Source organism: Staurois parvus, unplaced genomic scaffold, assembly GCF_062004578.1.
Source record: "Staurois parvus isolate SC_StPar_1 unplaced genomic scaffold, SC_StPar_1.0 ptg000444l, whole genome shotgun sequence".
Taxonomy (NCBI): Eukaryota; Metazoa; Chordata; class Amphibia; order Anura; family Ranidae; genus Staurois; species Staurois parvus.
The window spans coordinates 25,060-38,490 of record NW_028318240.1 but is presented as its reverse complement, the minus strand read 5'-3'; the positions used below and the strand labels follow the sequence as shown (position 1 = coordinate 38,490).

The following is a 13,431-nucleotide window of genomic DNA, read 5'->3' as shown; positions in this document are numbered from 1 at the left end:
ACTGATGGGCACTGATAGGTGGCGCTAACTGCCGGCTGACTGTAGGCACTGACTGATAGCACTGACTGGCGGCACTGCTGGGCAGCACAGATGGATGGTACTGATGGGGGCACTGATGGGTGGTACTACTGGCACAGATGGGTGGCACTGCTGGGCGGCACTGCTGGGCACTAATTATCAGGGCACTGGTGATCAGTGCCCTGATGATTAGTGCCAATCTGTTCTGTGACAATTGCCAGTTATTGGCAGTACTTTCCTCACACTGTGACAGCATGAGAAGTGCTGCCGATAACTGGCAACTGTATTTACTCAGTGATCTGCTGTGTCATTGGACACAGCTGATCACATGGTAAAAGGGCACTATGATTGGCCTTTTAACACATCACGTGATCAGCTGTATCTGTAAGACACAGCAATCACGGAGATCGGCGGGTGCGCGCCACTGGGGGTGCGCGGGAGGGCGCGTCCTGGGAGGACATCATATTATGCCCTCCCAGAACTGGACAACCACGCTTTAGCAGTCATTCGGCTATAGTGCGGTTGGCAAGTGGTTAAAGTGGTAGTAAAGTCTATCTAATGTTGTACCTAAAGGTAAGCATATACTAAGGCTTACCTGTAGGTACTGTATATATCTCCTAAACGTGCACTTGTATAGCAACCAGTGCATGCGCTCCGAAGGAATGGCATACCCCTGTCGTTTCTTCAGAGCTGTACGCCATAAACAGTGACTCCCGCATGCATGTGCAGGAGTGACATTATCGTGGGAGTGATGACATTCAAAGGACCGGAACATGCAAACCCGGAAGGAAGACCAGGTGAAGATGGAAGCTCTGTCAGCGGTAACAGCACGCCAGTGGAGGGCTTCGTTTAGGGTAAGTTTCAGATAATGTTCTAGTATGCGATGCATGTTAGCACATTATAATTTTGCCTTGCAGGGGAAAAGTTTTTTTTTTTCACTTTCAGAACAAACCTACAGAACCTATCGTGTTCATAACCCAAGGACTGCCTGTATGCATTCTATGCATGAAGGTAAAAAACCTTCAGTGTACAGCTCCCCCCTCAGCCCTCTCTAATACTTACCTAAACCCAATCCTGATCTGGCAATGTTACCAGAGGAGATCTTTTCTGGCTCTCTCCCTGCTCATTGGCTCAGAGACAGCAGTGGGAGTCATTGGTTCCCGCTGCTGTCAGTCACAGCCAGTAGGGAAGGAGCAGGGGTGGGCTCAGCCTCACCCTGTATGTCAATGGACACACAAAGCTGGCTCAGGCGCTAGCAGGCATGAGTGTCCCCATAGCAAGTAGCTTTTTATTGCAGCACAAAGATCGGGGCTGCGCTGTGTAAAACCATTACACAGAACAGGTAAGTATAACATGTTTGTTATTAAAAAAAAATCCTTTAGTATCAATTTAACTGGGAAGGAGGTCTTTGGCCCAAAATCAATCATACATCACCCAACAGCTCAAGGACCTATTACTGAAAACCTCATCAGTCCCATGGAAATATAACCCCAAAGGTTTCGTGACAACTGTCAACACTAGACAGCTCCATGATATGCTCCCCCTAAGCACTTTCACGGCCCATCTCCCTGAATGATTTGTGTTCCTCGGATCACAAACTTGCTCTAGCTTCAGTATGAATCCCTCTTGGGTAGAAGAAAACAGGCAGTGTTTGTAAAAGCTGTATTGTACCAAACTAGAACAGATGAAGCCCTGCCTGGAACCCCCTGCTCTGAGTCATTTCATCCAGAACTGGGCATAATCATAGAGGCCAAGGGGCTCCATACCATAAGAAGTGCCCCCTTTACTAAAACCAACCTGTTGATTTTTTTTCTGACTGCCAAAGACTCAATATCCCTCACCAGGATGCTATGAAGAATGCAGAGCTACAAGTTCAACTTCCTATCCTACAGTTCAGATCATCTTCGATGAACTCTCATAAAGTGTTATCTTATATCACAAATGTTGGAGTCATAGAAAGACCCTTGCTGTCGGTGGGTAGGCAGTAGTCTCCATGCAAATGTAGCATACTCCTAGTTAGCTAGGGGGAGCTAGCATTCCAAATTTTAGTCAGGAGGGCTAAGTAGCAGCCTGAATGTAATAACCAGAGGGTCAAATTTGGGTCAGAAGCTGCTGAGAGGCTCTGCAGGCTGGCCTCTCTGGAATTTCCCCCTGCTCTAAGGCTTTGGAGGAAGCCCTGGAGGCAGTGGATGGATCTGAGGAGTGGTTGGCTTGCACTCAAGGACCCTGGCCAATACCCCACATGAGGTTGGAAAAAGGCAGCGACACTCTTAAAAGTGGTTGGAGCCTGCTCAGTAGGAAAAGTCAGCTGGAAGAAGGAGAGAGGAAGATGTGAGACTAAAGGAAGGAGGCTGTGAGGAGGCCCGATGGGATGGGGCCTGTCTGCAGGCCTGGAGCTGGAAAGGGGGAAAGCTCAGAACTCACCAGCCCCCTGAGCAAGGACCACCCATATGGCAGGGAAGGAGTGGCCCAGCTAATAGGCCTGTTAGCAGCTACCAACCCAACAGCAGTATAGCAGAGGATCTGAGTGAGTATACCTACACTCTCTGGGTGGATAGGGGAAAGAGCACCACCTATCTTGGACTGTTTATCTTTTCAAGGGATAGGAACCAGATTCCCTGCTCGGGGATACCTCCAGATTGCTGGGTGAAGAGGAGAAGTTCACCTAGGGTCTGGGGTGGTACACTAGGGAGACGCTGACTAGCTCTCCAAACAGAGATTGTGCTGAAAAGAAAGCTTGTAAATAGTTCCAGGAAGTTGTCCTCAGTTGTCGGTACCCTTGGGCATCCTATACACCCCTAACCCTATCCCAGTTCAAATCCCCTAATAAGAACAACAAAAAACAAAGTCTAATAACTGATCCCTGACTCTGGATGCCTGCTTGCATGAAAAATGCATGTTTCCTGGCTGTGCAGGAGTATAGGGGGACCCAAAACTTGGTTGGCTCTGAGGAAGAGGTTGTGTCCTCGAAACGCGTTAGCCAGTTGGTCATCCAGGGTTCCATCGTATGGACTCAGATGTTGTTTGGATCATACATCTTGTTCAGTTTGACATGCCTGCGTTATTATGTCCATTGTGAGTATGATACCTATTTTGTTTCTTCAATAAATTATTTTAAACGATAATGCACTAGGTCGGTGTGCCCTTTTTCTGTTTCTTCATTTGTATTGAGTGTATTTGGACCACCCCGGTCTGTTGAGGGCAGCAAGCAGTGCATATTCCAGAACATTCCTATTGGTTCTACTGAGTCCTTTCCTAGCGCAGGAGTAAAGTGTTTGTTGTGTTGGATACCCCTAACCCTAACCCAGTTCAAATCCCCTAATAAAAACAACAAAAAACAAAGTCTAATGACTGATCCCTGACTCTGGATGCAAGCTTGTGTGGAAAATGCATGTTTCCTGGGTGTGCGGGACTATAGGGGGACCCAATACTTCAGCAGCACCTAAGGGGGTAGTAGTGCTACACAGAGATCAGACACACCCCCAGCTAAGGCTGGCCATACACTATACAATTTTCTGTCCAATTTCTGCCCAATTTCCTTTAGATTTACCTTCAACTATGTAGTGCAAGGGTGTGCCTAACTGATTACAATTGAAAGTATTGTTTAGGTTTGACCTCATATTATATGGTTTTTGGTAAATCTAAACTAAAAATCTCAAGAAAGTTGTATAATGTATGACCAGCCTAAGTTAGAACCAGAGCTCACCAATCAGCAGGGAGCACAAGGTTTGCTGATTGCAGATCTACAGGTTCAACTTCCTATCCTACAGTTCAAATGCTCTTCAATGAACTCTCATATTGTTATCTTATATCACAAACGTTGCAGCCAGAGAAAGTCCCTCGCTCTACGTATAGAGGCATTGGTCTCTGCAGAGGTCAGACATGCCCCCAAGCAGAAGCTTTGCTAATTGTGAAGCTACAGGTCCAACTTGCTATCCTACAGTTCAGGTCCTCTTTAATGGACTATCATAAAGTGTTATATCGCCTATCAAAGTGGGAGCTCTAGGTACCGTTTTCTTATTACTGTATAACATCATTCCATCACCACTCAGCAACTTTAATTTTCCTTCTCTTCTACGCATACACTGTCAATATTTATTGTAGTTCCTGCTACCTGTCTGGGCCAGCACTACCCAGTATTCAGCCCTCACCTGTTCTGAGCGGGCATTCAGGGCATTCTGGTTGTTCAGACGAATTTTTGTGCCTGCTGTTCTACCAGGAAGTTTGAAGGAGACATCCATTTGCAGTTCTTTGCGTGTTGGAGCATCCTGGTAGTATTGAGCGATGGACTGGAAAATCATGATTGTACTCTACAAAGGAAACATCAAAATAAAGTCATTGCACAAAACATTTAGCAATTCATGGGTCAATGGGCTACTGGTATCTGTAAATTGTGTTGCCTGTAGTTTTCAAGTTTTCAATAAACAACAATAAAGGTTCAGTAGCCCAAGGTTCCTCAAAAGCTTATACTATTAAAAGTGTATCTAAACCCTAACAATGAACTCTTATTTGCTCATTTTCAAACTGTTCAATAAGTACAGAAATCTCCAATTGAATCTGCCAGTAATCCAGTTAGTTGCTAATTTCCTATGCTCTCTACAGTGTTACCCCAAGCTGCCAAGTTCACTTCTATACACTATAGACCACTAACCCCTTTCGTTATGGAGATGCGGGGAGGAGGATGTGTTCTGTCTCCCTTATACATTTTCTGTTTGCAATGCTGCCAACCCCATAGATATAGTACAGTGAGCGTTGTCACCCTATGGCAGGAAGTGTGCTACTGGTAGGATCACCGGGTGAAATGAAGCTTAAAAAAAGCCAGAAAAAGGAAACTAACGCACGCCTTCACATCTTACTTCTGCATTGGGTTTAGATTCACTTTAAAAAAATTTGAGGTAGGTATTGGCAAAGGCCTGAAAAATGGGTTGAAACAGATACCAGAGTAAGACTAGATGCCCTGACCCAATTTTGCATTTTCACCATACATCAATCTGACAATTACTTTAGGACCACCAATTAGCCTACTGAACCCATTTTCAGTTCTCTGTCTTCTTGTCATGGAGAGTTGTGACTGTCAGTCACCGCTCTCCCCTCTGCCCCTCCAGTGTTTACTGGATTACTGGGCTGGAGAGTGGGCAGGTACAGCTGGCTTTGGTTCTCAGCTGCGTGCTAAAAGCTAAAGCCAGCTGTCAATCAGGCAGCTTGGTGGATCCTGACAATATGGTTGGGATCAGGGGCGGACTGACCATTTGGAAATTTGGGTCAGTAGGGGGCCCCATGAGATGCCCCTGGTACCTTTTTCATAGGCTTTTTTGAGTTTGGGCAAGGACACAGGGGCCCCATGATCCCCTATTGCCCGGGGGCCCCATGAGTTGTCAGTCCGCCCCTGGTTGGGATTCTTCCAGAGCCTGCAGCGAATATGTGATCTCAACTGACAGTGGACTTTAGCCTGCTATAAGCTGGCTTTGCATCACAGGAGAGCAAAAGCAAGTGTACTCCAGTCACACAGAAGAGAAGCATGACCAATAAAGCTTTGGCCATACTTCTCTTTTAAGAACGTATAGGGATTTTGTAGGGTACGCTATTTTAATTATGTTTTTTTTTTTCATATTTTTTGTATATATGGCAATGAATGGACACAAATGTGAATAAAACCTATCTTATGGAAACTTTGAGTTTTTTCTTTAATACTGCACTTGTCTTTGTTACAAATTGTATGTATTTCTGTTTGCATGATGGGTGCATACACATGGCCGTCTTTTTGCATGAGCACCCCATGTGCATGGGAGTTCCCTGCAGTTCTCCCCTTCCCACAGCAGGGGGAATCACATTTGGATAGAGCAGGTGATCAGTGCGGTGGGTGGGGGAAAAAAACGGAACAGGGTCTGCACAAAAAAGATTGATTCTGGTTATTTCCCCCTGCACTGATCACCATTGGATTTCCTTCATTGCCTGGGCCCCCCTGTGTACCCCCTCCCCTGCAGCACTGCAAGGCTTCCCTCCCCTCCCACCAGCAGCTGCAGGCACACAGGGGGATCTTCAGGATGGAGAGTGTGGAAGGGGCTAGTAAACATGTAATTTACCACCCCTTTCTTTTCTGAGTGAATGGTACCAATCACTCACTGTGTTCATTTATAACTGAAGCATAGTAAACGGTTTGCTTCCATTTGTGAATGAACAGGGGTCTCTGTCTCCTGTTTATTCATCTGCAGTGCATCTGAGGCTGCAGAAAGGAACTGGGGGATGCGTTTCATCAGTCCCTTTCTCTGACTCAAAAGTGAGACTTCAGGGGTTTATTTAAACCTCTGATATCTAACCAAAGCAAAGATCCCCCCAACAGCATTGTGAAACACAAAAGGTTAAAAAAATATTAAATTAAAATTAGGTAAAAAATAAAAAATGTTAAAATTTTGTAAAAAATAAATAAAAGTTGTAAAAAAATCAGACTAAAATTTATAATCAGACTAAAAAGCCAAGCCCAATATGTAGCATAATTTACCCATACCCACTGTTTGCTGTGGAGCAAAATGCATGCTGCAAGCCACCATCTCCCTGGTAGGGGCCCCAATGCATTACTTTGCCCAGGGGGCTATGATGCTGTTAAGGTGGCACTATGCGTAAAGAAAGATATAGCCCGATTCCTGGAGCCAGGAGAGATTTGTTTACTAATAAAGCTTGTGTAAACATCATGTCATCACTGTCACTGTGATTACATGATCAGAAAACACACTGATTGGTTACAGATGTGAGTACTGTATGTTCCATACCTGGCATATTCCTGTGGAAGCTGCAAATCACTGTAGTGATCACTGCCACTACTTCATTGATTGACGCTAGCATTGTTTTTTTGAACCAGGAAAGCTATGACCATCATCATACCTAATAAAGGCAGTATGCTCAGTTACACTGCTATGTATACACTCACTGGCCACATTACACCTCTTCAATCTCTTGGTAACACAAAATGCAAATCAGCCAATCACATAGCAGCAACTCAATGCATTTAGGCATCTAGACGTGGTGAAGACGACTTGCTGAAGTTCAAACTGAGCATCAGAATGGGGAAGAAAGGGGATTTACTGTAAGTGGCTTTGAACATGGCATGGTTGTTGGTGTAAGATGGGCTGGTCTCAGTATTTCAAAAACTGCTGATCTACTGGGATTTTCATGCACAACCATCTCTAGGGTTTACAGAGAATGGTCCGAAAAAGATAAGCGGCAGTTATGTGGATGAAAATGCCTTGTTGATGTCAGAGGTCAGAGGAGAATGGACAGTAACTCAAATAATCACTTGTTACAACCAAGTTATGCAGAATACCATCTCTGAACACACAACACATCAGACCTTGAAACAGATGGGCTACAGCAGCAGAAGACCACACTGGGTGCCACTCCTGTCAGCTAAGAACAGGAAATGGAGGCTACAATTCGCACGGGCTCATCTAAATTGGACAATTAGAAGATTAGAAAAACGATGCCTGGTCTGATGAGTCTCGATTTCAGCTGCGACATGCAGATGGTAGGGTCAGAAGTTGGTGTAAACAACATGAAAGCATGGATCCATCCTGCCTTGTAGCAATGGTTCATGGATGTGCAGTCAACAAACTCTCAGCAACTGCGTGATGCTCTCGTGTCAAAATGGATCAAAATCTCTGAGGAATGTTTCCAACACATTGTTGAATCTATGCCATGAAGAATTAAGGCAGTTCTGAGGGCAAAAGGGGGTCCAACTCAGTACTAGCAAGGTGTACCTGTTATAACTGCCCATATTGTAAGAATTCTAGTGTTAGCCAGACTATCCATGGTGTAAAGCTGTATCACTCCCAAGCAGGGGCGGACTGGCAACTCATGGGGCCCCCGGGCAATAGGGGATCATGGGGCCCCTCTGTCCTTGCCCAAACTCAAAAAAGCCTATGAAAAAGGTACCAGGGGCATCTCATGGGGCCCCCTACTGACCCTAGGCCCTCGGGCAGTGCCCGAGTTTCCAAATGGTCAGTCCGCCCCTGCTCCCAAGAATATTCAGAAAAATGCAATCTCCTCCAGGTGGACTATATACAGTACATTGCAAGAATTCTAGTTCCTTTTCCTTTACTGCCTATTTCTTACAGAAATTCAGCTACATGTGTTTGATATGTTATTGTCCTATATTTAGCTTCAACATGCAGAATCGAGGCTCACTAAAGCAGTGTTTTAGGAAAACTTAGTTAAAAATATTAGGCTAGATGGGATTACCCCCAGAGGCACATACCTGTGTTGATCCCCACACTGCCCCATGGAATCTCTGCTCTGTGAGCCATCGGACTACTGGTGCAGCCTTGTCAAACTCTTTCATCTTGACAAGAGCAAGGAGTGCATAGGATGAAGCCTCCAGTGATAGGTGGTGGGAGCCAGGTTCCACCCAGTGATTGTTATCTAGAAGAGAGATTTTGTGGTAATTAGACATGAGCCAGAATAAGTTAAAGTGCATCTCCAACAACAATGAATTGCTTGCACCTTGACCGCTGGGTCGTTTTCTGCTCACGGGACCAACTACTTTATTGGGATCATGCATAAGGGTCGGTGTTCACTGGCATCTCTATTTAATTTCTAAAGGATTTAGATGGCACTGTTTGAACTGAATCTGATCTTATGAAGTGATTTACTATTTACAAGCTACACAACTTAAAACAGTGGCAGTCATTTAAGGGGCTGCAACTGTGGCCCCTCACTAATTGTCACTATATATAATGTCACTGTCTGCAAACATACTACAGAAGAAGGTCAGAGACTCCAGATCTGCAACTGATGTGGTTGGAGACATACAGCAGGACAGTTATAGTCTGAGGACATGTGTCATGAGCAGGGGCGGACTGACAACTCATGGGGCCCGCGGGCAATAGGGGATCATGGGGCCCCTGTGTCCTTGCCCAAACTAAAAAAAGCCTATGAAAAAGGTACCAGGGGCATCTCATGGGGCCCCCTACTGACCCCGGGCCCTCGGGCAGTGCCCGAGTTTCCAAATGGTCAGTCCACCCCTGGTCATGAGACTCCTAAACATGGCTGCCATTACAGTTCATTTAGGAAGCAAGAATTATTGGCGTCATGCCTACTCCTACAGTTGACTGCTGATGTGTACAAAGTTCTGCACAGGTAGCCCTGAAGCCACAGGTTGGGCATCAGGATCTTAAAGGAAATTTTTAAGGCTGGTTCAGACATGTGCCTAGCATTGCCGCCTCTCTGAATTGATTTTTAGAAGGCAAATAACAAGCGGTGAGGAGGTGACTTATTGCCTCCTCTCCACCTGTCAAATTCCCTCTAAAAAATTTTCCTGAACATTTCCGGTTGCAGGGTGGTTAAGGCACAGCCCCATTGACATGTTGTTTAATTCTTGCCAAAGTTCGAGACATAATCACACAAGTAACTACGTACACCCTAGACTTCACCCCCGCACAATTTTTACTCCATCACTCCTCACTTCCTTTTAGGACTTATCATAAGTCGCTTGCCTTACATATGATAAACACGGCAAAGCAGTGTATTCCTGTCCACTGGCGATCAGAATATGTTCCCACTGTGCGAGAGTGGTTTCTTAGGGTCATCAGGATTGCGGAGATGGAGGAACTGATTTCAGTGGCAAGGGAATGCCCCGAGAGATTCAGGAAGACTTGGGCTTGTTGGAATCATTTCCAAACTACAAATATTTATCGCCTTTCAATGAATGAATGAATGAATGAGATGAGATTCGGGGGCACAGAAAGCCTTTAAAGCTTTCACCTCAGGAATTGCTCCATGGATTAAGTCTAACCGGACTGTATCTTAAACTAAAAGTAGAATCTTTGTTAGTTTGGCCAATATCTATTGATGTGATTGGTTTAGTTGCGATTACTTAATCATTGACCCCACCCCCCCAGCCCCACCAGCTTACCTATTATAATCATTATTTCCACTGATTTATATTATGCATCTGGTATATTATGATATTTTGCCTCAAGATGATTCGTACTTTAAACAAATGTCTTATGACCCGTCTGCGTTACGGGAGAACATGCAAGATGTATATGCGCGGACTGTGATCCGTATCTGTATATGACTTGATATGCCTTTCATATTTCAATAAAATACTTTTTTGGAAAAAAAATAAAAAATTCTTGCCATGCCTATGAAGTAAAGCATCATGTACAGCCCTGAGTGGCTGCATCTCTTTGTTCAGGTGGATGGTTGGGGTTGGTAAAACAGCAGTATAACCACCTTCTTTGGCCGCCTCCCAGCCACCCACGTGAAGGAGCCCTTTAGAGAAATATAAAGGTTGCTATAGTTGACCAACATCTGGGAAAAAAATCAAAAGACTTGAAAAGGTGAAATTGGCTTACAATATACATCATTGAAGTGCAACCTTTCTATCCCTGTTAATAATCCATTACGGATCACCATCAAATAAAGGTTTTTTATAGCGTGAAGGAAGGTTAAACCTCCTTTGAAATTTTTACTTCCCTTATGGCCCCATTTGGGGGGGGATTTCTGCCTATTACTTGACAGCATGTCACCAGGACAGGAAGTGAGAGAAAAACTTAATTAGGGACACAAAGAGTAAAAAAAATATTCCTTTTAAGTAGAGTAGGGTAAATCATGAACATCTGATAGCTTATTACTATATTATTCTTCTCCTTTATTTAGATGTCTCAGCCAACATTACAAAACTGACAAGATCTTTCTGAATACTGAACCACTCATCAATACAGGGGTTTATTACTATACTTAGCAGTGCCTAGCCTAATCTGTCATCTTGTCTTGTAAGCATTGATACTTTACCTGTAGACGCAGACATGAACTTATTGATGTTCACCGGCTTTCCAGCTCTGGCCAGGGCATAAGAAGTGATGGCGATGGAATATGGCTTTGCGATTTTTGGATACTGTTGCACAATGTAGTTTATAGCTTTGTCAATGCTGAGTCGTAAGTTCTGCAGAGCAAAATATTGCAACATAGATTGACATCAGGCTTAATAGAGAATTGGTGAATGCCTTAGAATGTAACAAAGTAATGCTACTGTAAGAGAGACAATATGATGGTATATATATTCATTATTTTCGTATCTTCTTAAGCATCTTCAAGAGTGTCCATTCTGCTGTATATCCATTTTCCATCCTTCCATTCAAATGGTTTCTCGTCTATCCATTCATCTGGCTACTCATCCAACCTTTAATCTATTTTCTGTTATACATGTCCATCCATCCACTTACTCATCCATTCATCCATCTCTATCTTTCAGTCTATCTGTCCTTATAGCCATCTAGTGGTTTGGCCTTCTATCATTCTGTCATCCATTTTTTTTATTTTATCTGTCTATCAATCTATCCACACATCAGTCTTTAAATATAGCCATTCATCCTTACCCTCATCTAACCATATGTCTTTGTCTATCAGTCCAACTGCCCGTATGTCCATCTATTTTCCTGTCCATGCATCAATCAATCCAAATGTCCTTGTATAAATCTATTTGCCCATCTGCCCATGTATTAGTTGGTCCAATTGCCTGTATATCTATCTACTTGCCTGTCCATCCATCAATCAGTCCAGCTGCCAATAAATCGATGTATCAGCCTATCCATCTGTCAATCAGTCCAACTGCCTTTACATCCATCTACGTGCCTGTCCATCCATCAATCAGTCTAAATGCTCATATATCCATCTATTTACCCACATGTCTGTCAATCAGTCCAACTGCCTGTATATCCATCTACTTGCCCATCCATCAATCAGTCCAGCTGCTCAAATATCCAGCTACTTGCCCACCTGTCTGTCAATAACTCCAAATACCTGTATTTCCATTTACATGCCCATCCATCCATCAATCAGTCCAACTACCTACAGTTGTGGCCAAAATTATTCAACCCCCAATGCTGTAAAGGGGTTTAGGGACTATAGTGTACATTTGGAATTGTATTCAGAATCAAATCCTACAAGGACGTTGTAACTACCCAAATGCAACTAAAATGACATCAATTGTTTATGTAATACAGTAGTAAATGGTTCTTATGTGGTTTCTTCATTGCCACAATTATTCAACCCCTTAAAGACTACCACTCTGAAGAACAGAGGTTCATACAGGTGCTTTCCATCAGGTATTGAAAACACCTGTGGATGTCACCGAGCAGCAATCAAGCATAATAAGCACCAATTAGGCAGCTTTAAAATGACTGTGATACTCAGCTCCTTCTAGACATTTACTGGTGTGGTTACAAACATGGTGAAGGCAAGAGAATGGTCCAGGAAGACAAGAGAAGAGGTGATTTCTCTTCACAGGAAGGGCAATGGCTATAAGAAGATTGCAAAGATGTTAAACATACCAAGAGACACCTTAGGAAGCATCATTCGCAAATTCAAGGCAAAGGGCACTGTTGAAACGCTACCTGGTCGTGGCAGAAAGAAGATGCTGACTTCGACTGCTGTGCGCTACCTGAAGCGTAGAGTGGAGAGAAGTCCCCGTGTGACTGCTGAGGAACTGAGAAAAGATTTGTCAGATGTGGGTACAGAAGTTTCAGCCCAGACAATAAGACGCACACTGCGTAATGAAGGCCTCCGTGCCAGAACTCCCAGGCGTACCCCCTTGCTGTCTCCAAAGAATAAGAAGAGTCGACTGCAGTATGCCAAAAGCCATGTGGACAAACCACAAAAGTTGTGGGATAGTGTTCTGTGGACTGATGAAACAAAATTAGAACTGTTTGGGCCCATGGATCAACGCTATGTTTGGAGGAGGAAGAACAAGGCCTATGATGAAAAGAACACCTTGCCTACTGTGAAGCATGGTGGAGGGTCAATCATGCTTTGGGGCTGTTTTGCTTCTGCAGGTACAGGGAAGCTTCAGCGTGTGCAAGGTACCATGAATTCTCTTCAGTACCAGGAGATATTGGATGGAAACGTGATGCAGTCCGTCACACACCTGAGGCTTGGGAGACGTTGGACCTTTCAACAGGACAATGATCCCAAGCATACCTCCAAGTCCACTAGAGCATGGTTGCAGAGGAAAGGCTGGAACATTTTGGAGTGGCCATCGCAGTCACCAGACTTAAATCCGATTGAGAACCTCTGGTGGGACTTAAAGAAAGCAGTTGCAGTGCGCAAGCCTAAGAATGTGACTGAACTGGAGGCCTTTGCCCATGAAGAATGGGCGAAGATACCCGTAGATCGCTGCAAGACACTTGTGTCAAGCTATGCTTCACGTTTAAAAGCTGTTATAACTGTAAAAGGATGCTGTACTAAGTACTAAGATTGAATGTCACTTGGGGGTTGAATAAAACTGATAATGCTGTGAGCACAGAAAAGACATTTGTGGTTATTTCATTATAACTGTTATGTTATATTTGTCTGACCTACAAGTGCCTCTTTAATGTAAATGTAAGCAAGATGACTGAATGATCAAAAGCAATGTCAAAC

General features: G+C 44.1%; 1 protein-coding gene across 1 annotated transcript in view; it reads right to left on the bottom strand.

Moving 5' to 3' along the window:
• LOC149453931 (complement C3-like) overlaps positions 1 to 13,431 on the bottom strand; it is a gene marked incomplete at its 5' end in the record, with an annotated part of 75,801 nt that overhangs the window by 37,316 nt on the left and 25,054 nt on the right. Inside the window, 3 exons of the mRNA XM_089688004.1 lie at positions 4,170 to 4,328; positions 8,267 to 8,430; positions 10,807 to 10,957. Coding sequence (XP_089544130.1) covers positions 4,170 to 4,328; positions 8,267 to 8,430; positions 10,807 to 10,957 — 474 coding nt within the window. The remainder of the gene's footprint in view (positions 1 to 4,169; positions 4,329 to 8,266; positions 8,431 to 10,806; positions 10,958 to 13,431) is intronic.